This window comes from Gobio gobio (genome assembly GCF_949357685.1).
Source record: "Gobio gobio genome assembly, chromosome: 24".
Taxonomy (NCBI): Eukaryota; Metazoa; Chordata; class Actinopteri; order Cypriniformes; family Gobionidae; genus Gobio; species Gobio gobio.
The window spans coordinates 5,340,308-5,364,299 of record NC_137120.1 but is presented as its reverse complement, the minus strand read 5'-3'; the positions used below and the strand labels follow the sequence as shown (position 1 = coordinate 5,364,299).

The 23,992-nt window shown below is 39.7% G+C and overlaps 3 protein-coding genes across 6 annotated transcripts; 1 reads left to right on the top strand and 2 right to left on the bottom strand.

Annotated features, from left to right (window-relative positions):
* Positions 1-31: 31 nt before the first annotated feature.
* On the bottom strand, positions 32-6,875 carry pigx (phosphatidylinositol glycan anchor biosynthesis, class X). Of its 2 annotated transcripts, none has more exons than XM_079807590.1 (6): positions 6,764-6,875; positions 6,605-6,680; positions 6,394-6,526; positions 6,121-6,316; positions 3,230-3,360; positions 32-481 (listed from the first exon to the last, which is right to left on the bottom strand). In XM_079807590.1, exons 1-6 carry the CDS (start codon positions 6,825-6,827, stop codon positions 344-346), a joined length of 738 nt encoding a protein of 245 aa, XP_079663716.1. In that variant the 5' UTR covers positions 6,828-6,875; the 3' UTR covers positions 32-343. The 2 variants fall into 2 exon arrangements, with proteins under 2 accessions (XP_079663716.1, XP_079663717.1); XM_079807591.1 differs by having other exon boundaries at positions 300-481; positions 6,605-6,677; positions 6,764-6,851.
* A 15-nt stretch (positions 6,876-6,890) lies between these two features.
* Positions 6,891-12,829, top strand: cep19 (centrosomal protein 19). The gene is made up of 3 exons (XM_079807589.1): positions 6,891-6,993; positions 8,691-8,844; positions 12,290-12,829. The coding sequence occupies exons 2-3, from the start codon at positions 8,715-8,717 to the stop codon at positions 12,631-12,633; spliced, it is 474 nt and encodes a 157-aa protein (XP_079663715.1). The 5' UTR covers positions 6,891-6,993; positions 8,691-8,714; the 3' UTR covers positions 12,634-12,829.
* On the bottom strand, positions 12,823-23,976 carry ing5a (inhibitor of growth family, member 5a). 3 transcript variants are annotated; one of them, XR_013815805.1, is made up of 9 exons: positions 23,844-23,976; positions 23,325-23,396; positions 23,057-23,223; positions 20,608-20,719; positions 20,426-20,528; positions 15,424-15,559; positions 15,269-15,330; positions 13,752-15,181; positions 12,823-13,672 (listed from the first exon to the last, which is right to left on the bottom strand). XR_013815805.1 is itself a non-coding variant. In XM_079807588.1 (8 exons), exons 1-8 carry the CDS (start codon positions 23,878-23,880, stop codon positions 15,142-15,144), a joined length of 729 nt encoding a protein of 242 aa, XP_079663714.1. In that variant the 5' UTR covers positions 23,881-23,976; the 3' UTR covers positions 12,823-15,141. The 3 variants fall into 3 exon arrangements, 1 of the variants encoding a protein (XP_079663714.1); XR_013815806.1 differs by lacking the exon at positions 12,823-13,672 and having other exon boundaries at positions 14,158-14,236; positions 14,375-15,181; positions 23,844-23,953; XM_079807588.1 differs by having other exon boundaries at positions 12,823-15,181.
* Between the last annotated feature and the right edge of the window lie 16 nt (positions 23,977-23,992).

Below are 23,992 nucleotides of genomic sequence, written 5' to 3'. Positions count from 1 at the left end.
AAGTTATGGCGGAGCTCAGAGATGATCACACTCGTCTGATAAGAGGTAAAATAATAGCATAAATACTGCTCGGTTTCTCACAGAAGCTGATGGTTTCGTTAGATAAGACCCTTATTCATCATCTGGTGTCGTTTAAAGCCCTTTGAAGCTGCACTGAAACTGTCATTTGGACCTTGAACCGTTTGGGGCCCATTGAAGTCCATTATATGGAGAAAAACCCTGGACTGTTTTCATCCAAAACCTTCATTTCTTTTCGACTGCAGAAAGAAAGACATGGACATCTTGGATGACATGGGGGTGAGTAAATGATCAGCAAAAGTTGATTTAAAAGTGAACTAATCCTTTAAAAGGTGCCGTGCCTCCAGATGGTCCTGAGCAGGTACACACAGCTGAGGGCGGCGGTCAGGACGGTCCCCACACACACACTGAGGATCATGGAGGAATCGCCCACTGGGATCTCCAGACTGACCGCTCCAGGGTCCTGACAGAGGGAAAACAGCCGGATGACCTCGATATAATGTGTGTTATATACATATCACATTACACTACAATATCCTCCTGGGACCCAGAAAAAAAAAGTTTTTTGAATTTAGTATTTTTTTTATGTCATTACATTGTTTAGAGCATAAGAAACAAATGGAAAAAAAACATTTTTGAAAAATGATATTTTATTCATATGGTATGATATGTCCTCTGTAGTTGACACCAGGACTGAGTTGTTAAAAAAATTAAATGACATGAAATTGCATGTATAGGCAAAAACAATGGGATTTATTTTTAACTCATCAATCAATTTTTAGGTTTCAGGGTTTTTTTTAAACAAATTTTATTTAAAGATGATTCTGAACTATGTTATGAAAGATATAATGAAATGCATTCATATACCATTTTACTTTATGAAATATGTGGGTAAAATGACAATACTTGGATTTTGCCATTCAATACAATGTATCTACTCACTGCATCTAATTTGCATATTAATGTGTTCTTGGTGCAACATGTAATGAAAAAAGAGGTGTAATAATGGGAGGAAAAATTGGCAACATTTTCAAAATAATATCTAATATTTCATAGGAATATTGATATGTAATTTCTTTCCCTATTCACTTGTTATGTCTCCAAAATGCCTGATAAACATGATTTAAATCCTGGTGTCCACTATAGTGGTCATTTATGAAATCAATGCCCTGTTCTGTAACAGAAAGTCATATTTTGATTAGAAACCCCATAACATTTTCCTGAGATGTTGATTTATAACAAACAATTTGAAAATTAATCAGATTTAAATTATAATTAAAAAATATGATCATATTTCCATAAGAGTGCTCAACATTAATGTCAGCCATTTTTAAAGACCAAGAAGAAGTTGTTGTCCTGGTGAAACCTTCAAACATTTGGTATCTCTGAAAAGCCCCGAATGTGCTCTTTACTGGACATCCAGACTGTGACATGTGACATGTATGATGTCAGAGAAATTCCCTAAAATATAATGTCGACTACAGTGGACAAAAGTCTATTCTTGGGTCCCAGGAGGGTATCATTGTTCTATATATTTTTATAAATATTACATTATATTAAATTATTATATTATATACGATTAAATATAACATTATTTACTATAATTATAATTAAATTGTTTTATATTATTACAAATATTACATTATATTAAATGATATACAATTATAAAAATTACATTAAATATAACATTATTTACTAATATTATTATTATTGTTATTACATTGTAAGTATTTCATATTATTATAGTAGTCACATTATATTTCATATTTACTATTATAATTAATACATCATATTATTCATATTACATTATGCCAAAATTGTATTTATTATTATAATACAGTCATAGAACACATTATATTAAATATTGATGATTTAATATTATTATTACATTATATAATATTTACTATTATTATTATTATTTGTATATAATATTATAATTACACTAAACAAAAAAATTACTAATTTATATATATAAAATTGTAGATATAAAATTGCATTTACTTATAATTATGTATTATAAAATTGCATTATATAAAAATATGATTTAATAACAATTATTATTATTACATTATATATAATTTTATTAATTTTAATTATTTACCATTATTAGTATACCTTCATATATTTTATAATGTAATACATATTACATTACAATACGATTTGTTTATTATTATTATTATTATTATTATTATTATTACATAAATATTACATTACATAAATAATATTATATTGATATTATTATTATTACTACATTATATATTAGAACATATATATATAATATATATATATATATATACACACACATATGTTCTAATATATAATGTAATAATATATCATGTAAAATATATATATATATATATATATATATATATATATTTTTTTTTTACATTAATATTATTATGACATACATATATTATAATTACTACATCATATTAAAATTGTCCTCATTTCCTATTAACATTTAAATTATATAATGTAATTATAATATTACATGATAGTAAAATTATTTAATATTATTATTATATTGTATACAAGTATAAATAGTACATTATATAAATAAAAAAATAAAAAAAAATTATATATATTATATATATATATATATATATTTTTTTTTTTTTTATATATATATATATAGTACTGTAAATATCACAATAGAATATTAAATATGATTTACTATTTCAGTTAAAATTACATTATATTTAAATACTATTTACCATTTTTATTATATAAAATTATAAATATTACATTAAAATATTACTTATTAATGTGTGACCTCACGGGTATATTTGTGGCGATAGCCAACAATACATCGTATGGGTCAAAATTATAATATTTTATTTTATGCCAAAAATCATTAGGATATTAAGATCATGTTCCCTGAAGATATTTTGTAAATTTCCTACCGTATATATAAAAAATGTATTATTAGTAGTAATATGCGTTGCTAAGGACTTCATTTGGACAACTTTAAAGGAGATTTTCTCAATATTTAGATATTTTTGCACCCTCAGATTCCAGATTTTCAGATATTGTCCAATCCCAACAAACCATACATCAATGGAAAACGTATTTATTCAGCTTTTATATGATGTATGAATCTCAATTTTTAAAAAATTGACCCTTTTATGACTGGTTTTGTGGTCCAGGGTCACATTATGATATTATAATGCTTTATATATGACGTATATGGTATTGTAATATGCTGTTGTACCTCCAGATGCAGGATCTCCAGCCATGAGCAGAGGCTCTGGTTCCTGATGGTGCAGGGAGCCTCAGACGTCACATGATGAAGATGATGATGATGAAGATGATGATGATGTGAAGCGCCACTCAGCGTCTCGCCTGCCAATGAAACAACACATGAGGTCCAGTTCATTTCACAGTGTGTGTGTGTGTGTGTGTGTGTGTGTGTGTGTGTGTGTGTGTGTGTGTGTGTGTGTGTGTGTGTGTGTGTGGACTGGTAATCCCTACGTTATGGGGACAAAATGTCCCCACAAAGATGGCAATATCTGAAATCCTCATCCTTGTGGGGACATTTGCTGGTCCCCATGAGGAAAACATCTTATAAATCAGACTAAGTGATGTTTTTTGAAAATGTAAAAATGCAGAATGTCTCCTGTGATGGGTAGGGGCAGTGTGTGTGTGTGTGTGTGTGTGTGTGTGATGGGTAGGTTTAGGGGCAGTGTGTGTGTGTGTGTGTGTGTGTGTGTGTGTGTGTGATGGGTAGGTTTAGGGGCAGGGGCAGTGTGTGTGTGTGTGTGTGTGTGTGTGTGTGTGTGTGTGTGTGTGTGTGTGTGTGTGTGTGTGTGTGTGTGTGATGGGTAGGTTTAGGGGCAGTGTGTGTGTGTGTGTGTGTGTGTGTGTGTGTGTGTGTGTGTGTGATGGGTAGGTTTAGGGGCAGTGTGTGTGTGTGTGTGTGTGTGTGTGTGTGTGTGTGTGTGTGTGTGTGTGTGTGATGGGTAGGTTTAGGGGCAGGGGCAGTGTGTGTGTGTGTGTGTGTGTGTGTGTGTGTGTGTGTGTGTGTGTGTGTGTGTGTGTGTGTGTGTGTGTGTGTGTGTGTGTGTGTGTGTGTGTGTGTGTGATGGGTAGGTTTAGGGGCAGTGTGTGTGTGTGTGTGTGTGTGTGTGTGTGTGTGTGTGTGTGTGTGTGTGTGTGTGTGTGTGTGTGTGTGTGTGTGTGTGTGTGATGGGTAGGTTTAGGGGCAGTGTGTGTGTGTGTGTGTGTGTGTGTGTGTGTGTGTGTGTGTGTGTGTGTGTGTGTGTGTGTGTGTGTGTGTGTGTGTGATGGGTAGGTTTAGGGGCAGGGGCAGTGTAGGGGAATAGAATATACAGTTTATACAGTATAAAAACCATTACGCCTATGGAATGTCCTCACATTTCACAAAAACAAACGTGTGTGTGTGTGTGTGTGTGTGTGTGTTGTGTGTGTGTGTGTGTGTGTGTGTGTGTGTGTGTGTGTGTGATGGGTAGGTTTAGGGGCAGTGTGTGTGTGTGTGTGTGTGTGTGTGTGTGTGTGTGTGTGTGTGTGTGTGTGTGTGTGTGTGTGTGATGGGTAGGTTTAGGGGCAGTGTGTGTGTGTGTGTGTGTGTGTGTGTGTGTGTGTGTGTGTGTGTGTGTGTGTGTGTGTGTGTGTGTGATGGGTAGGTTTAGGGGCAGTGTGTGTGTGTGTGTGTGTGTGTGTGTGTGTGTGTGTGTGTGTGTGTGTGTGTGTGTGTGTGTGTGTGTGTGTGTGTGTGATGGGTAGGTTTAGGGGCAGTGTGTGTGTGTGTGTGTGTGTGTGTGTGTGTGTGTGTGTGTGTGTGTGTGTGTGTGTGTGTGTGTGTGATGGGTAGGTTTAGGGGCAGTGTGTGTGTGTGTGTGTGTGTGTGTGTGTGTGTGTGTGTGTGTGTGTGTGTGTGTGTGTGTGTGTGTGTGTGTGTGTGTGTGTGTGTGTGTGTGTGTGTGTGTGTGTGTGTGTGTGTGTGTGTGTGATGGGTAGGTTTAGGGGCAGGGGCAGTGTGTGTGTGTGTGTGTGTGTGTGTGTGTGTGTGTGTGTGTGTGTGTGTGTGTGTGTGTGTGTGTGTGTGTGTGATGGGTAGGTTTAGGGGCAGTGTGTGTGTGTGTGTGTGTGTGTGTGTGTGTGTGTGTGTGTGTGTGTGTGTGTGTGTGTGTGTGTGTGTGTGTGTGTGTGTGTGTGATGGGTAGGTTTAGGGGCAGGGGCAGTGTAGGGGAATAGAATATACAGTTTATACAGTATAAAAACCATTACGCCTATGGAAAGTCCCCATAAAACATGAAAACCCAACACGTGTGTGTGTGTGTGTGTGTGTGTGTGTGTGTGTGTGTGTGTGTGTGTGTGTGTGTGTGTGTGTGTGTGTGTGTGTATAGGCGTAATTTACGGGTGGAACATGTCCCCACCACTTTTTACCAGGCTCAATATTGTCCCCACCACTTTTTAAAAGTAATTGAAAAATAGATTGCGGAAGGTGTGTATTAAAGCAAAAGCACGATCTACAAATCGTCATTCTTCATAATCTAATTCATTCATGTAACACATTTTTCCGCCAGTCAGAAGCTTTTCATCGTCCCCAACGATGAATATGAAATCTTGTTATTGCTGGTATTAAGAGAAAATATGCAAGTAATTGGAAGTAGATTGACTCGTAATACACTCACACACACAAATTGTGCAATTAATGAATACACTGCAGCTGAGCTGACTATGAAATGGTAAGTTTGCCATATTTATCTTGCGTATTTTGATTGATTTTAGGCTAACGTTACCCTAGATGTGTTGTGAATGTTGCGTTGTACTTATTGGATGTTTATAGAATAATCTGTGAATGTGTACATCAAAGTGAAAATTAAGTGCATTTCCAACTCTGAACTCAGTCCCCAAGTAAATTCGGGTATTAAATAAACACATAGCAAAACGAGTTGTGCGGTGTCCCCACCACTTTTCAAAGCAAAGTTACGCCACTGTGTGTGTGTGTGTGTGTGTGTGTGTGTGTGTGTGTGTGTGTGTGTGTGTGTGTGTGTGTGTGTGTGTGTGTGTGTGTGTGTGTGTGTGTGTGTGTGTGTGTGTGTGTGTGTGTGTGTGTGTGTGTGTGTCCGGCTAACTCACACTGGTCTGATCTGAGGAACAGCCTGGGCGGCTCGATGTCCACTTTCACCCACTTCTGTCCGGAGTCGGAGGGTCTGTGATATCGGCCGTGAACGGGAACCGTGGCCTCGTGTGATCCAGAGAGAAACACCAGAGCGCTGAAGCCAGAAGACAAATACTCTGGAGCTTCCAGATCAACCTTTGAATCCAGAAGAACCTAAAAAACATGTTCACGTTCACCTCAACGAAAGTCCATGGGTCAATATTCACATGAACACATTTTAATCATGATACCTCCAAACCTGTGTCGTGTCTGAGCGTTTGCAGCTGATACTCGTCCATGTAAACTCCACTGGGCATCTTGTGGAGCAGTAAAGCCTTCACATCATGATGTACTTCACCCCATTGAACACTGTACTGGAGATCCCTATAAACCACAGCACATTTAACCATTAAACATCAAGATCATGAGCGAATGAGTACATCTTCAAGAGTTGGAGGACACCTGTGAAATCCTGCTTTGGTCATCTTCACCGACATCGACACTGACTCCAGGAACTCAGACGGGAAACAATCATCTGCTGAAGGGGGACGTTTAGTTCAGGTTTATGTCAGATATTTGTATTTGTTCCTTATTCACAAGCATTGTTTACATTATAAATACCTTCTTCCGAGTTTCCATGATGGATAAAATACAACACAGTTGCTAATAAATAGAAGTTGCGCATGTTCGATGAGATCTCATGCTGTAATCCTGTTTACTTCCGCGTGTAATGACATCCGTCCGGCAGATGGCGCTAAAGAGCGGCTCGTGCGCGACACTCGTCACCAGAAGAAGAGGATACAGCAGCGAAGAGGAAGCATGGAAACCTCAATCAAATGACCACAACAAGAGTATGATTTTGCCTTATACTTTACCGCTGGTTTATTTACAAGCTCATGCGTGCGTATAAATATGAACTTGTGCCTTTAAGAAAATTCTCGATAGAATCAGCGTGAATTTTTACGGTCTATGGAATCAAGCGAAACTAGGCTTTGTGCAACATCTCACTGTTACTATGGTTACTAACACTAATAACAGATAGATAGATAGATAGATAGATAGATAGATAGATAGATAGATAGATAGATAGATAGATAGATAGATAGATAGATAGATAGATAGATAGATGAATGGACGGATGAATTGATGGATGATAGATAGATAGATGGATGGATAGACGGATAGATGGATAGATAGACAGATGGACCAATGGATGGACAGATAGATATTGACGGATATAGATAGACAGATGGATGGATGATTAGATAGACGAATGGGTGGATAGACGGATGGATGGATAGATAGATGGATGGATGGATGGATAGACGAATGGGTGGATAGATAGACGGATGGATGGATAGATAGACGAATGGGTGGATGGATAGACGAATGGGTGGATAGATAGACGAATGGATGGATAGACGAATGGGTGGATAGATGGATGGATGGATGGATAGATAGACGAATGGGTGGATGGATAGACGAATGGGTGGATAGATAGACGGATGGATGGATAGACGAATGGGTGGATAGATGGATGGATGGATGGATAGATAGACGAATGGGTGGATGGATAGACGAATGGGTGGATAGATGGATGGATGGATGGATAGATAGACGAATGGGTGGATGGATAGACGAATGGGTGGATAGATAGACGGATGGATGGATAGACGAATGGGTGGATAGATGGATGGATGGATGGATAGATAGACGAATGGGTGGATGGATAGACGAATGGGTGGATAGATAGACGGATGGATGGATAGACGGATGGATGGATAGATAGATGGATGGATGGATGGATAGACGAATGGGTGGATAGATAGACGGATGGATGGATAGACGAATGGGTGGATAGATGGATGGATGGATGGATAGATAGACGAATGGGTGGATAGATAGACGGATGGATGGATAGACGGATGGATGGATAGATAGATGGATGGATGGATGGATAGACGAATGGGTGGATAGATAGACGGATGGATGGATAGACGAATGGGTGGATAGATAGACGGATGGATGGATAGATAGATGGATGGATGGATAGATAGATAGATAGATAGATAGATGGATGGATAGACGAATGGGTGGATAGATAGACGGATGGATGGATAGACGGATGGATGGATAGATAGATGGATGGATGGATGGATAGACGAATGGGTGGATAGATAGACGGATGGATGGATAGACGAATGGGTGGATAGATAGACGGATGGATGGATAGATAGATGGATGGATGGATAGACGGATGGAAGGATAGACGGATGAATAGATTAGATAGATATTTTACTAACAATTATAATATTAATGAGCAAATCAATTATTTATTTAGTACAGCAATACTTTAATATCACTGCAATCATTTATTTAATAGTAAATAAAACACTAATCATTTTAAAACATTATTCAAATAAATATGAACATAATATCTCTTCTACTATAAGATATAAGCATTTTTCAACTACGTGCAGTAATATTTTATTAATAATATATAACTATTGGTTGACACTTGGATAATATTTCTCACTTGATTCTGCAGCTGGCCATGCAAGCGTGAGTGAAGATGTCCATTGTAGCAAAGCAATGTGGAGTGAAATTCATTCCACCTTCAATCATCCTCGTATATGAGAACAAGAACACCAGCAAGATGAGGAAAAGAATCATACCTGTGAGGAACTTCTCTCAGTATTCAGGTAAGTCTGTTTTATATGTGACTTAAACGTGTTCTTGATAGGTGAGATTCTTCTAAATACATTTCTCTCAGAACAAGAACAAAAGTGGCCCTCAACTATAACCCTGAGGGACGCCCCAAATAAATGAAGTTCGAAATATGACCTAGACATTTTATTTTGTTTTTTTTTATGAGATTAGTCCTCATACATTTCTTCAAAAACAAGAACAAAAGTGGCCCTCAACTATAACCCTGAGGGACGCCCCAAAGAAATGAAGTTTGAAATATGACCTAGACATTTTATTGAGGGGTTTTGTGAGATTCATCCTCATACATTTCCCTAAAAACAAGAACAAAAGTGGCCCTCAACTATAACCCTGAGGGACGCGCCAAAGAAATTAATTCGAAATATGACCTAGACATTTTATTTTGGTTTTTTTTATGAGATTCGACCTCATACATTTCTTTAAAAACAAGAACAAAAGTGGCCCTCAACTATAACCCTGAGGGACACCCCAAAGAAATGAAGTTCGAAATATGACCTAGACATTTTATTGAGGGGTTTTGTGAGATTCGTCCTCATACATTTCTCTAAAAACAAGAACAAAAGTGGCCCTCAACTATAACCCTGAGGGATGCCCCAAATAAATGAAGTTCGAAATATGACCTAGACATTTTATTCAGGGGTTTTGTGAGATTCGTCCTCATACATTTCTCTAAAAACAAGAACAAAAGTGGCCCTCAACTAGAACCCTGAGGGACGCCCCAATGAAATGAAGTTCGAAATATGACCTAGACATTTTATTGAGGGGTTTTGTGAGATTCGTCCTCATACATTTCCCTAAAAACAAGAACAAAAGTGGCCCTCAACTATAACCCTGAGGGACGCCCCAAAGAAATTAATTCGAAATATGACCTAGACATTTTATTTAGGTTTTTTTTTAGATTCTACCTCATACATTTCTTCAAAAACAAGAACAAAAGTGGCCCTCAACTATAACCCTGAGGGACGCCCCAATGAAATGAAGTTCGAAATATGACCTAGACATTTTATTGAGGGGTTTTGTGAGATTCGTCCTCATACATTTCCCTAAAAACAAGAACAAAAGTGGCCCTCAACTATAACCCTGAGGGACGCCCCAAAGAAATTAATTCGAAATATGACCTAGACATTTTATTTAGGTTTTTTTTTAGATTCTACCTCATACATTTCTTCAAAAACAAGAACAAAAGTGGCCCTCAACTATAACCCTGAGGGACACCCCAAAGAAATGAAGTTCGAAATATGACCTAGACATTTTATTGAGGGGTTTTGTGAGATTCGTCCTCATACATTTCCCTAAAAACAAGAACAAAAGTGGCCCTCAACTATAACCCTGAGGGACACCCCAATGAAATGAAGTTCGAAATATGACCTAGACATTTTATTGAGGGGTTTTGTGAGATTCGTCCTCATACATTTCCCTAAAAACAAGAACAAAAGTGGCCCTCAACTATAACCCTGAGGGACGCCCCAAAGAAATTAATTCAAAATATGACCTAGACATTTTATTTAGTTTTTTTTTATGAGATTCTACCTCATACATTTCTTCAAAAACAAGAACAAAAGTGGCCCTCAACTAGAACCCTGAGGGACGCCCCAATGAAATGAAGTTCGAAATATGACCTAGACATTTTTTTGAGGGGTTTTGTGAGATTCGTCCTCATACATTTCTCTAAAAACAAGAACAAAAGTGGCCCTCAACTATAACCCTGAGGGATGCCCCAAAGAAATGAAGTTCGAAATATGACCTAGACATTTTATTCAGGGGTTTTGTGAGATTCGTCCTCATACATTTCTCTAAAAACAAGAACAAAAGTGGCCCTCAACTATAACCCTGAGGGATGCCCCAAATAAATGAAGTTCGAAATATGACCTACACATTTTATTGAGGGGTTTTGTGAGATTCGACCTCATAAATTTCTCCAAAAACAAGAACAAAAGTGGCCCTCAACTATAACCCTGAGGGACACCCCAAAGAAATGAAGTTCGAAATATGACCTAGACATTTTATTGAGGGGTTTTGTGAGATTCGTCCTCATACATTTCTCTAAAAACAAGAACAAAAGTGGCCCTCAACTATAACCCTGAGGGATGCCCCAAATAAATGAAGTTCGAAATATGACCTAGACATTTTATTGAGGGGTTTTGTGAGATTCGTCCTCATACATTTCTCTAAAAACAAGAACAAAAGTGGCCCTCAACTATAACCCTGAGGGATGCCCCAAATAAATGAAGTTCGAAATATGACCTAGACATTTTATTCAGGGGTTTTGTGAGATTCGTCCTCATACATTTCTCTAAAAACAAGAACAAAAGTGGCCCTCAACTAGAACCCTGAGGGACGCCCCAATGAAATGAAGTTCGAAATATGACGTAGACATTTTATTGAGGGGTTTTGTGAGATTCGTCCTCATACATTTCTCTAAAAACAAGAACAAAAGTGGCCCTCAACTATAACCCTGAGGGATGCCCCAAAGAAATGAAGTTCGAAATATGACCTAGACATTTTATTCAGGGGTTTTGTGAGATTCGTCCTCATACATTTCTCTAAAAACAAGAACAAAAGTGGCCCTCAACTAGAACCCTGAGGGACGCCCCAATGAAATGAAGTTCGAAATATGACCTAGACATTTTATTGAGGGGTTTTGTGAGATTCGTCCTCATACATTTCCCTAAAAACAAGAACAAAAGTGGCCCTCAACTATAACCCTGAGGGACGCCCCAAAGAAATTAATTCGAAATATGACCTAGACATTTTATTGAGGGGTTTTGTGAGATTCGTCCTCATACATTTCCCTAAAAACAAGAACAAAAGTGGCCCTCAACTATAACCCTGAGGGACGCCCCAAAGAAATTAATTCGAAATATGACCTAGACATTTTATTTAGGTTTTTTTTATGAGATTCTACCTCATACATTTCTTCAAAAACAAGAACAAAAGTGGCCCTCAACTATAACCCTGAGGGACGCCCCAATGAAATGAAGTTCGAAATATGACCTAGACATTTTATTGAGGGGTTTTGTGAGATTCGTCCTCATACATTTCCCTAAAAACAAGAACAAAAGTGGCCCTCAACTATAACCCTGAGGGACGCCCCAAAGAAATTAATTAGAAATATGACCTAGACATTTTATTGAGGGGTTTTGTGAGATTCGTCCTCATTCATTTCTCTAAAAACAAGAACAAAAGTGGCCCTCAACTATAACCCTGAGGGACGCCCCAAAGAAATTAATTCGAAATATGACCTAGACATTTTATTGAGGGGTTTTGTGAGATTCGTCCTCATTCATTTCTCTAAAAACAAGAACAAAAGTGGCCCTCAACTATAACCCTGAGGGACGCCCCAAAGAAATAGGGTGTGGCAGTGCTCAAGAAACAAATGACAAAGTATATTATCATCAAGTGGTGCTACCTTCTTTCCAGACTGCATTCGAGCAGCAGAGAGGATGAAGAATCATGTCCGTCACAGCGTCTATCTGGAGTCCGTGTCTTCGGCTCAGCTGGAGAGACTTCATCTCATCCTCCGCGATCATCTGCGGGGCCTCAGCCTGGACCAGAGTCTCGCCGCGCTCAACGATGAGGACCTGAACAAACTGAGCGATGAAGAGCTCAACCACAGGAAGGCCCAGATGGACGAGCTGTTCGAGCGCAACCGCAGACACAGAGAGGATCCAGACTTTGTGTACGATCTGGAAGTGGAGTTTCCACAGAACAGCGTCCGAGAGACGTGCAGCTGGGACGAAGAGCAGTCCGATGATGAGTTTTAGAGGAGCGCGGACACTGGGGCGGATTTAAAACTGATTGACACATGGAGAACTGGTGCATTATGGGGGTTATTTGTACATATTGTTTTAAGGCCACTGTAATAGTTTTACCCAGTTCTTTGACATCACAAAATTGTAAATATTTAATTCAATAAACATAAAAAATGGAGGACATGAAAAACAAATTTTTTTGAAAATATGATCTATTATCAGCCGACACAAACAGACAAAAACATCATTGATTTATACTAGCAATATCATCACAAAACTTGACATTTCAAACGACAGACGAGTTTTAAAGGTAAATATTTATTTGTTTTTACGAAAAGCTGTACGGAACATATATCCAGGGATCGTTAAACATGAAAAAATAAAACGCTACTTGATTGTCACACTTTCCACCCAGTGGATTCTACCCACTACTGATGACACGATATAAAGATGTACAGGTACGCGTGTTCAATAAGGTAGTCTCACGTCAATATGATAGAAGTAATATTTCATGTTTTATATTTGGATCACATATAGAATCGTAAAATAACACAAGAGCAGCATTAACGCCGCTTAATCTCACTTTGGTAGATCCTCTTGACATTTTGTTAGCGCATTAAAAACGGTTTTGAATCCGAAAGCGTTCTGGCCACAGGTGCCGAGTCCCGTCGATTAAAAAGTGCATCAAAGCTGCTGGAGAAAAGACGGCAGATACTGCCAAAATCACGCGTTTAAAACATTCAACAACGAGACGCCGCACGTGTACTTTCGCTTTGAAACGCTTCGAGTTCTGCAAAAGATTCTCGGAAACAACGCAAAGAATGAAGCGGAATCTGATGCCCAACTCGAGCGGAAAAGCCTCAAATGACGGCAGTTATACCGCATGACATTTTGGGTTATTATCTGCATTTAGACGAGTAGGAACGATTGAATATGGAAGCTTGTTCCCGCCACAATAAAACATAAAAAAGTGTCTAAATCTCGAAATTGCAAATTTATATCTCGCAATTCTGACTTTTTTCTCGAAATTGTTTATATCTCGCAATTCTGACTTTTTTCCTAGCAATTTTGTTTAGATCTCAAAATTCTGAATTTTTCACAAAATTGTGTTTATATCTCGCAATTCTGACTTTTTTCTCAAAATTGTTTATATCTCGCAATTCTGACTTTTTTCCTAGCAATTTTGTTTAGATCTCAAAATTCTGAATTTTTCACAAAATTGTGTTTATATCTCGCAATTCTGACTTTTTCATGAAATTGTGTTTATTTCGCAATTCTGACTTTTTCTCTCGAAATAGTTTTTTCTGTGTTTATATTTTGTAATTCTGACTTTTTTCTGGAAATTGTGTTTACATCTCGCAATTCTGACTTTTTTCTCTAAATTGTTTTTCCTCTAAATTGTGTTTATATTTTGTAATTCTGACTTTTTTCTGAAAATTGTGTTTATACCTCGCAATTCTGACTTTTTTCTCGAAATTGTTTATATCTCGCAATTCTGACTTTCATGAAATTGTGTTTATATTTCGCAAATCTGACTTTTTACTCTAAATTGTTTTTTCTCTAAATTGTGTTTATATTTTGCAATTCTGAATTTTTCACGAAATTGTGTTTATATCTCGCAATTCTGACTTTTTTCTCAAAATTTTGTTTATATCTCGCAATTCTGACTTTTTTCTCTAAATTGTTTATATCTCACAATTCTGACTTTTTTCTCTAAATTGTTTTTTATATTTTGCAATTCTGAATTGTTCACGAAATTGTGTTTATCTCGCAATTTTGACTTTTTTCTCGAAATTGTGTTTATATCTCGCAATTCTGACTTTTTTCTCGAAATTGTGTTTATATCTCGCAATTCTGACTTTTTCACAAAATTGTTTATATCTTACAATTCTGAATTGTTCACTAAATTGTTTATCTCACAATTCTGAGGAAAAAGTAATTAAAGTCGCAATTATCTTTTAAATTGTTTTATTCCGTGGCAGAAACAAGCTTCCATAATTAAACACCTTACTTGCAGTTTCGCTTCTCTCTAACAACAGGGAGAGTTTCAAAGCAAACCGGTAGTTGCAGGAAAAGTAGTCGCATTGCACTTTAAGTGCAAGAGTGGGAAATACAATCGTACGTTGGCTGCCGAATTCAGCGTCTTAAAAGCGGAATCACGCCGAACGACTTGTTGCCGCGCTAAAAACATTTCATGAGCAAAGCACAGGAGTGATAGTTTTGGATGCTTGAAGCTTCATAAAAATAATCAGTAAGTAAAGAGAGGAAAATATATAGCCTATATCATATATAATATATCCGAGATTGCCTAAAAAAGACAATTTGACAACACAGAATGAAACTTAAACAAATGGAAACATTTCAAGTACTTTGAAAAATAAAAACTTTGTTTCCTCGTGACCCTCATACATTTCATCATGGCCATATAAAGGAGTATATATATATTATCCTATTTTACCACTTAGACAAAATACATATATATGCATACGTATATTAATATAGAAATGTAATCTCAACGTCTCATTTTTTCTTTCGATCCTGGGTGCATCGTGGACAGAACCTGGAAGACAGAAAAGCAAAGTTGTTTGTTGATCTTCCAAAGATACTGACGGTTCCTGATTGAGCAACTCTGAACAGACCGACGTACCATTTCCCTTTGGGTTTTGTTGTCAGGTCAACACAGGCGAAGTGAAACCACTCAATGGGACACTGTTAAGAAAAGCATTTTGTTAAATAAATACATTGAGGAAAGGCTAAAATAAAACACGGTATCAAGTGAATGAACATGAGATCCGCTCGTACATCCGGGTTGTCGCATCCGATCATTTCTCCATATGACACTTGGTGACACAGGCAGTATGTGGGTTCGTTGGGATCCACGGGCATGTCTAAGACGTCTGATGGGTGAACTGGTAAGATGGACTCCGAGAACTCAGGGCTGCGGGAAACAAAGTGCAAATAGTTATGTGTCCATTTCAAAGTTATGTGGAAAATTGGAATATCACAGAAAACATTTGTGAATAAAACAGCGTTTCCAATACGATGTGTTCAGGAGAACAAAATTTTCACTTCCTGAGAAATTCGTGCTTTCTCTTTTTCCAAAAAAGACAATAAACGCTGTCCTGTTCTCTAGCGTTGGGATTAGGCTTGCTGTGAAAGCCGCCCCACCGTAGTTTTTTTATAGTAATATAATCTAGTTCAGTTAGAGAACAGACAATTGAAAAACTGAACGTGTCTGCTCAATACAGTGTGAGTCGCAGCAGGAGTCAGATTTCATTCATCCCGAGAGTGGAAGATTTGGTTTCAAAGCGAAATGTAAAAGCACCTATTTAACCTGTTAACTGTCACTGGCCCACCGGTGGGCCCATTTGCCACTGCATGTTAAAACAATTATATCCTATATTTATCCTGAGCTAATGTTGACAAACTATATATCATTCGAAAGCTTACGAACTCAAGATTCATCCTGTGAAAAAAGTTTTGAAATCGGATTTTGCGTTACCATGGAAACAGTACTCTAAATTCTTCTAGCGGCTCCTCCCCTAGTGGGTGTCGTCATGTTTCATATTACAACAATTATTTTAAAAACTTTAAAATAAAAACCTTTTCTAATCTTGACAAAACACATATTGTCGGAAAGGTCTGAGTCTCACGGTTCTATATCTGCCCACTGTTTTGTGATATTTGGACAAAAATATATACATTTGTTACAGGAGATTGTGTAAAAAAAATCAATGGAATTTCAATGACACCCGGTGGCTATTTGTGGTACAGCGCCTAAACAAAATCTCATGGGAACTTCAATTTTTGTGATATCAACTTCAAATTTGGAACACAAATTGGTTAGACATTTGGCTTTTATGTGAGAGTAATTTTAGAGTACAAATAATTTTGTAACATATATATTTTACATAAAATATAAAATATTTAGTACAGTACATTTGCTTTACAGTATATTTAAACTTTCATAACTTTTTCATACTTTAATTTTTTGAAGTGTTTGCACTTGAGCCATAATCTGCTCACTGTCTTCTTTAAAATGAGAGCAACCTTATGTCTATAGTCCAAAGCATTCTGGAATTGCAACCATTTAAGTTTGGATAGTGCATTTTCATGTATTTTTCAAAAAGGGGGGTGACAGTTAACAGGTTAAGTGAGTTTGTCATTGTACTATTTTGTTGTTGTGTTTTTCATTAAGAAAAATAGGCTAATAAACCCACCATTCAAGCAACCCGCCCAAAAATTGGCGCTAATTCTAAACCGAAAGTACAATGCACACGGCCGCACAGTTGTTGGTTCATGGCCGCGCTGTCTTTCGTTCACGGTCGCGCTGTCTTTCGTTCACGCTCGCACTGTCTTTCGTTCACGGTCGCGCTGTCTTTCATTCACGGCCTCGCTATCTTTCGTTCACGGCCTCGCTGACTTTCGTTCGTGGCCTCGCTGTCTTTCGTTCACGGCCTCGCTGTCTTTCGTTCACGGTCGCGCTGTCTTTCGTTCACGGCCTCGCTATCTTTCGTTCACGGTCGCGCTGTCTTTCGTTCACAGCCTCGCTGTCTTTCGTTCACGGCCTCGCTGTCTTTCGTTCACGGTCGCGCTGTCTTTCGTTCACGGCCTCGCTATCTTTCGTTCACGGCCGCGCTGTTGTTCGTTCACGGCCTCGCTGACTTTCGTTCGTGGCCTCGCTGTCTTTCGTTCACGGCCTCGCTGTCTTTCGTTCACGGTCGCGCTGTCTTTCGTTCACGGCCTCGCTATCTTTCGTTCACGGACTCGCTGTCTTTCGTTCACGGCCGCGCTGTCGTTCGTTCACGGCCTCGCTGTCTTTCGTTCACGGTCGCGCTGTCTTTCGTTCACGGCCGCGCTGTTGTTCGTTCACGGCCTCGCTGTCTTTCGTTCACGGCCGCGCTGTCGTTTGTTCACGGCCTCGCTGTCTTTCGTTCACGGCCTCGCTATCTTTCGTTCACGGCCTCGCTATCTTTCGTTCACGGCCTCGGTGTCTTTCGTTCACGGCCTCGGTGTCTTTCGTTCACGGCCTCGGTGTCTTTCGTTCACGGTCGCGCTGTCTTTCGTTCACGGCCGCGCTGTTGTTCGTTCACGGCCTCGCTGTCTTTCGTTCACGGCCGCGCTGTCGTTTGTTCACGGCCTCGCTGTCTTTTGTTCACGGCCTCGCTATCTTTCGTTCACGGCCTCGGTGTCTTTCGTTCACGGCCTCGGTGTCTTTCGTTCACGGCCTCGCTGTCTTTCGTTCACGGTCGCGCTGTTGTTTGTTCACGGCCTCGCTGTCTTTCGTTCACGGTCACGCTGTTGTTTGTTCACGGCCTCGGTGTCTTTCGTTCACGGCCTCGCTGTCTTTCGTTCACGGCCGCGCTGTCTTTCGTAAACGGTCGCGCTGTTGTTTGTTCACGGCCGCGCTGTTGTTCGTTCACGGCCTCGCTGTCTTTCGTTCACGGTCACGCTGTTGTTCATTCACGGCCTCGCTGTCTTTCGTTTCTCGGCCTCGGTGTCATTCGTTCACGGCCTCGGTGTCTTTCGTTCACGGCCTCGCTGTCTTTCGTTCACGGTCACGCTGTTGTTCATTCACGGCCGCGCTGTCTTTCGTTTCTCGGCCGCGCTGTTGTTCGTTCACGGCCGCGCTGTCGTTCGTTCACGGCCTCGCTGTCTTTCGTTCACAGTCGCGCTGTCTTTCGTTCACGGCCGCGCTGTTGTTCGTTCACGGCCTCGCTGTCTTTCGTTCACGGCCGCGCTGTCGTTTGTTCACGGCCTCGCTGTCTTTCGTTCACGGCCTCGCTATCTTTCGTTCACGGCCTCGGTGTCTTTCGTTCACGGCCTCGGTGTCTTTCGTTCACGGCCTCGCTGTCTTTCGTTCACGGTCGCGCTGTTGTTTGTTCACGGCCTCGCTGTCTTTCGTTCACGGTCGCGCTGTTGTTTGTTCACGGCCTCGCTGTCTTTCGTTCACGGTCACGCTGTTGTTTGTTCACGGCCGCGCTGTCTTTCGTTCACGGCCTCTGTGTCTTTCGTTCACGGCCTCGGTGTCTTTCGTTCACGGCCGCGCTGTCTTTCGTTCACGGTCGCGCTGTTGTTTGTTCACGGCCTCGCTGTCTTTCGTAAACGGTCGCGCTGTTGTTTGTTCACGGCCGCGCTGTTGTTCGTTCACGGCCTCGCTGTCTTTCGTTCACGGTCACGCTGTTGTTCATTCACGGCCTCGCTGTCTTTCGTTTCTCGGCCTCGGTGTCATTCGTTCACGGCCTCGCTGTCTTTCGTTTCTCGGCCTCGGTGTCATTCGTTCACGGCCTCTGTGTCTTTCGTTCACGGCCTCGGTGTCTTTCGTTCACGGCCTCGGTGTCTTTCGTTCACGGCCTCGGTGTCTTTCGTTCACGGCCGCGCTGTTGTTCGTTCACGGCCGCGCTGTCTTTCGTAAACGGTCGCGCTGTTGTTTGTTCACGGCCGCGCTGTTGTTCGTTCACGGCCTCGCTGTCTTTCGTTCACGGTCACGCTGTTGTTCATTCACGGCCTCGCTGTCTTTCGTTTCTCGGCCTCGGTGTCTTTCGTTCACGGCCTCGGTGTCTTTCGTTCACGGCCTCGGTGTCTTTCGTTCACGGCCTCGGTGTCTTTCGTTCACGGCCTCGGTGTCTTTCGTTCACGGCCTCGCTGTCTTTCGTTCACGGTCGCGCTGTTGTTTGTTCACGGCCTCGCTGTCTTTCGTTCACGGTCGCGCTGTTGTTTGTTCACGGCCACGCTGTCGTTCGTTCACGGCCTCGCTGTCTTTCGTTCACGGTCGCGCTGTTGTTTGTTCACGGCCGCGCTGTTGTTCGTTCACGGCCTCGCTGTCTTTCGTTCACGGCCTCGCTGTCTTTCGTTCACGGCCTCGCTGTCTTTCGTTCACGGTCACGCTGTCGTTCGTTCACGGCCGCGCTGTTGTTCGTTCACGGCCTCGCTGTCTTTCGTTCACGGCCTCGCTGTCTTTCGTTCACGGTCACGCTGTCGTTCGTTCACGGCCTCGCTGTTGTTTGTTCACGGCCTCGCTGTCTTTCGTTCACGGCCTCGGTGTCTTTCGTTCACGGCCTCGGTGTCTTTCGTTCACGGCCTCGGTGTCTTTCGTTCACGGCCTCGGTGTCTTTCGTTCACGGCCTCGGTGTCTTTCGTTCACGGCCTCGGTGTCTTTCGTTCACGGCCTCGGTGTCTTTCGTTCACGGCCTCGCTGTCTTTCGTTCACGGTCGCGCTGTCTTTCGTTCACGGTCGCGCTGTCTTTCGTTCACGGTCGCGCTGTTGTTTGTTCACGGCCGCGCTGTTGTTCGTTCACGGTCGCGCTGTTGTTTGTTCACGGCCGCGCCGTCGTTTGTGCGGTGCGCATTTTACTTTCGGTTTAGAATTCGAGATTTAAAAGCCCCCGCCGGTGATACTGGTATTGTCACGAAATCGTGTGAGACGCTACTGGAGGGAATTAAACCAAATCATTCTGATCAGACTTTGACTCTGGCATTTCAGAACCACCAATCCTACATTTGAGATGCTGCGATGTGATTGGTCCGCTGGTTAGTCCCATAATCCAATCACAACCTCTGCTTAGGCAAAGTCACCTGAGGTTTTGAGGGACTTATTTGGTAAATGTGTTTCCATCAGATAAAAAAAATCTGCCTCAATTAAACGCATACGCATCTTGGCATTTCCATCCAGCGTTGAATTTTGGATATCCCAAAATTCACATACAAATAGGCCGATGAAAACGAATCAAACGCTGCATCTTACTTGTATTATAGTAATTTTTGGGCGAACCGTTTCTTAAAATTCACGCAATGTGACTCTAACCTGTTTTTAATTTTCTTTTTCCGTGGCGAGTCGTCGTCTGAAGATTTCCGTCCTCTTCCTTTAGGGCGTCGTTTTTCCTTCAGGCTTCCTCTACCGCTTACCTCTGCGGAGGAAAGCAGTTCATATTTATTTTATCGTGTACAGGATGAACAAGCCACAAAACAAGCCACGTTCGATCTTACTCTTGGGCGTTCTGCTGTCTGGACTTTCGTAGCCGCTGACGTCCAACTTCTCCTTCAACTCGTTCTCGAAGCGAGCGAGGTCAGCATCCAGCCTTCGGATGTGCTTGTCCACCTAGAGAGAAGAAGCTCAGGGTTATTTTTAAAGGCGTCATCGGATGCAAAATTCACTTTTATATGGTGTTTGCATATAAATGTGTGGACACAACCACCCTACAATGATAAAAATTAATTCACTCCTTTTTTTAAATCCTCAAAAAGCCTAAACACACTAAAAAAAGCCTAATCAAGCCGTTTTAATTTTCTGAGAAATATGACGTCATATTGCTCATGCTCCGCCCCCACAACCACTGACAGCCCTTCGTTTTCAAGGCAGCACTTCACATGTCTACACGCCCCACGGAAGAGAGGGGTGGGGTGAGCAGTATCTCATTATCATTTAAAGAGACATGCACCATAACAGGTCGCTGTGAACAGAGCTGTTTTTGAGGAGGTAAAAGGGTGTTGTTTTACACTAACACTGAGGAATCTTAACCAAAGTATGTTACAGACTTTACATGAAGACCCTAAAGAATCATACCGACTTGTGGAAAATGGGCATCCGATGACCCCTTTAATAATAATACAAAAAAACAGAACAATATTTAAAAATCAAACTGTTTAAAACAGCACAGCAGTGATTGACTGGACAGGGTTATTTTCGTGAACGAAAACTACTAATAACAATACGGTTCATTTAAATAAAGCTGAAATATTAAGTGAAAAACTTATAGTAAGTGATTATTAGAAATGTTGTCTTGGCAATAAACCGAAAAAAGTTGAACTGCTAAAAAAAACACTGAAATAACAATAAGCAATATAACAAATATAAGCTAATGTATAACAATTAAACAAATTACCATATGCAAATCAAATTCAACATATTAAAAGTATAATCAAACAAACAACCAGAAATACATGCAGATATTTTAACCCTCTGGTGCTCTTTGGTCATTTCTGAGTGAAGAGTTTTATGTTTTGAAGGGGGTATTTATGGGCTGTTCAACGATTATTCGCGACTTATCGCATTCAGAATAAAAGTTTGTATTTACATAATACATCTGTGTGCGCTATGTCTAATATATATATATATATATATATATATATATATATATATATATATATATATATATATATATATATATATATATATATATATATATATATATATATATATATATATATATATATATTATGGATCCGATTAATCGCGATTAATCGTTAAACAGCCCTAATTAATTTTTTTACTTTATCTGAATGGTATGAAACTTGGGAAAGGATTTGGCACTTGCTATGTAAACACACACACAAAGGTTAAAAACAGCCACACTTGTATTGTTTGCTGGTCAAAAATGAGCGCATTGGAAATGAATGGGAGGCGAATTTCATCTCTGACCGAAAGCTCATTTTTTGAGATATCAACCTCAAATATGAAACACAACTTATTTAGACTTTGATTTTCTCGCAGTTTTAGAATAAACCATGTTTTGAAAAATATACACCTCATATAAAAATTTAAAATGGCATTTTTGTGCATTTTTCATAACAATAAATTTAAAACCTTTTTCAAGTTCACTTTTTTAACTTTTTTCACTTCAGCAATAATCAGTCAAGTATTGTCTTTAAAAAGAGGCCAGAGATTTACCACAGTTTAAGTTGCTCAAAAAAGTGAATAAATTGATTAAAACTACTGCATAAATATAGTTTAGTACAATAAAATCCCCTAAAAATTCAAATATGTGACCCTGGACCACAAAACCAGTCATAAGTCGCACGGGTATATTTGTGGCAATAGCCAACAATACATTGTATGGGTCAAAATTATCCATTTTTCTTTTATGGCAAAACTCATAAGGATATTAAGTAAACATCATGTTCCATTTCCTACCGTAAATATATAAAAAAAATTATTAATAGTAGTAATATGCATTGCTAAGGACTTCATTTGGACAACGTTAAAGGTGATTTTCCCAATATTTCAGTTTTTTGCACCCTCAGATTCCAGATTTTCTAATATTGTCCTATCCCAACAAACCATACATCAATGGAAAGATAATTAAATCATATTTCAGGTTATGTATAAATCTCAATTTTAAAAAAATGTCCCTTATGACTGGTTTTGTGGTCAAGGGTCACATATATTAAATAAACAACATTGTCGACCTAAAATATAGTACTTTAATTTAATTGAAATTAGAAAAAATACATATGTTGGTCATTTTCGACCGAAGAGCACCAGAGGGTAAATAAATATAACGCAAAAAGATAAAATACAGACACATTAAAATAAACATGTTTGAGGTTCCCACACTTTTAGATCATATTGCGTTCTCAAATCTACGCAATTAAATGACAGAATATGATATTTATTATAAAAACAAATGTCAAATTCCCTGGGATCACCGGCACTGACCATTTCGTACGTCTGCATGGCGAGCTGCACTTTGTCGTCGCTGTATTCTTTGCATTTGCTGAATCCGTTCTGGATCTTTTGCAGGTGCTCCACTCTCTGGTCGGGGGCCAGATTTCGGACGTTAGTGATGTATTCTTCTGCGAGCTTATCGATTTCGCATTTCTTTTCTGCAAAAGAAGGGAGAAAACCAAAAAAAACACCCATCAATTTGATCCCCTATGATGCTCCCTATGTAGACAGCACAGTATGGCAGAAGACGTCCTCTCACCCTCCGCTCTGTTGTCCAGTTCCCTCATGAGTGTGAAGTTTCTCTGGAGCTCACAGGGCAGGTTTTCGATGCCTGGGGTCATAAAAACATCTCAATTTACAAAAAGTACTGTTTACATACAAGAGGGAAGTTCTGGATTGAGTCTAGATGTAAACACAGACTGCAAACACACATACACACACGTAAAATCTCACACATTATGACTTTGTTGACATAGCATGTTGTTGTTAGCATGCTGGCTAACTACTTTATGTAATGCATTTACAACTTGCTTTGGTTTCGCGATAGATGTATATAAAATGAGTTAAACAACAACAAAAAGAAGAATCAAATATATTTTCTCAGCGTTGTACAGTAGAGATGAAGCTAATCAACCTGTTGGCTAACTAGCTTAAGCTAGCTAATGCTAATCTGACATTAGCCACCAAAACATCCTCAAACTGGACCTCTTAAAACACCTTCATCCCGCATAAAAAACGTCCAATCCACAATATTTGTTCGGAAATGAATTATACTCACTGTCGAGATAATGTTCGAGATAAATCGCTGTCGCCATGGTGACGATCTTCACTCGTTTCCAGTATGTTTTTCTCCTCCGCCAGCCCGCGTGAGGTGGAACAACATTGGCATGTCATGAATAATTAATGAGGCCGCTCTCTGTGAGTGGT

Bases quoted from the DNA above. Each gene is read 5' to 3' on its own strand.
- pigx (XM_079807590.1), bottom strand. From the start codon at position 6,827: ATGCGCAACTTCTATTTATTAGCAACTGTGTTGTATTTTATCCATCAT. The intron at 6,527-6,604 runs GTGTCCTCCAAC...TGTGGTTTATAG, and splicing joins ACCAAAGCAGGATTTCACAG to GGATCTCCAGTACAGTGTTC. The intron at 3,361-6,120 runs GTGAGTTAGCCG...TTTCATTGGCAG, and splicing joins GTTCCTCAGATCAGACCAGT to GCGAGACGCTGAGTGGCGCT.
- cep19 (XM_079807589.1), top strand. From the start codon at position 8,715: ATGTCCATTGTAGCAAAGCAATGTGGAGTGAAATTCATTCCACCTTCA. The intron at 8,845-12,289 runs GTAAGTCTGTTT...CCTTCTTTCCAG, and splicing joins GAACTTCTCTCAGTATTCAG to ACTGCATTCGAGCAGCAGAG.
- ing5a (XM_079807588.1), bottom strand. From the start codon at position 23,880: ATGGCGACAGCGATTTATCTCGAACATTATCTCGACA. The intron at 20,529-20,607 runs GTAAGATCGAAC...TTTCCTCCGCAG, and splicing joins AGACAGCAGAACGCCCAAGA to AGGTAAGCGGTAGAGGAAGC. The intron at 15,331-15,423 runs GTACGAGCGGAT...TTTTCTTAACAG, and splicing joins TCGGATGCGACAACCCGGAT to TGTCCCATTGAGTGGTTTCA.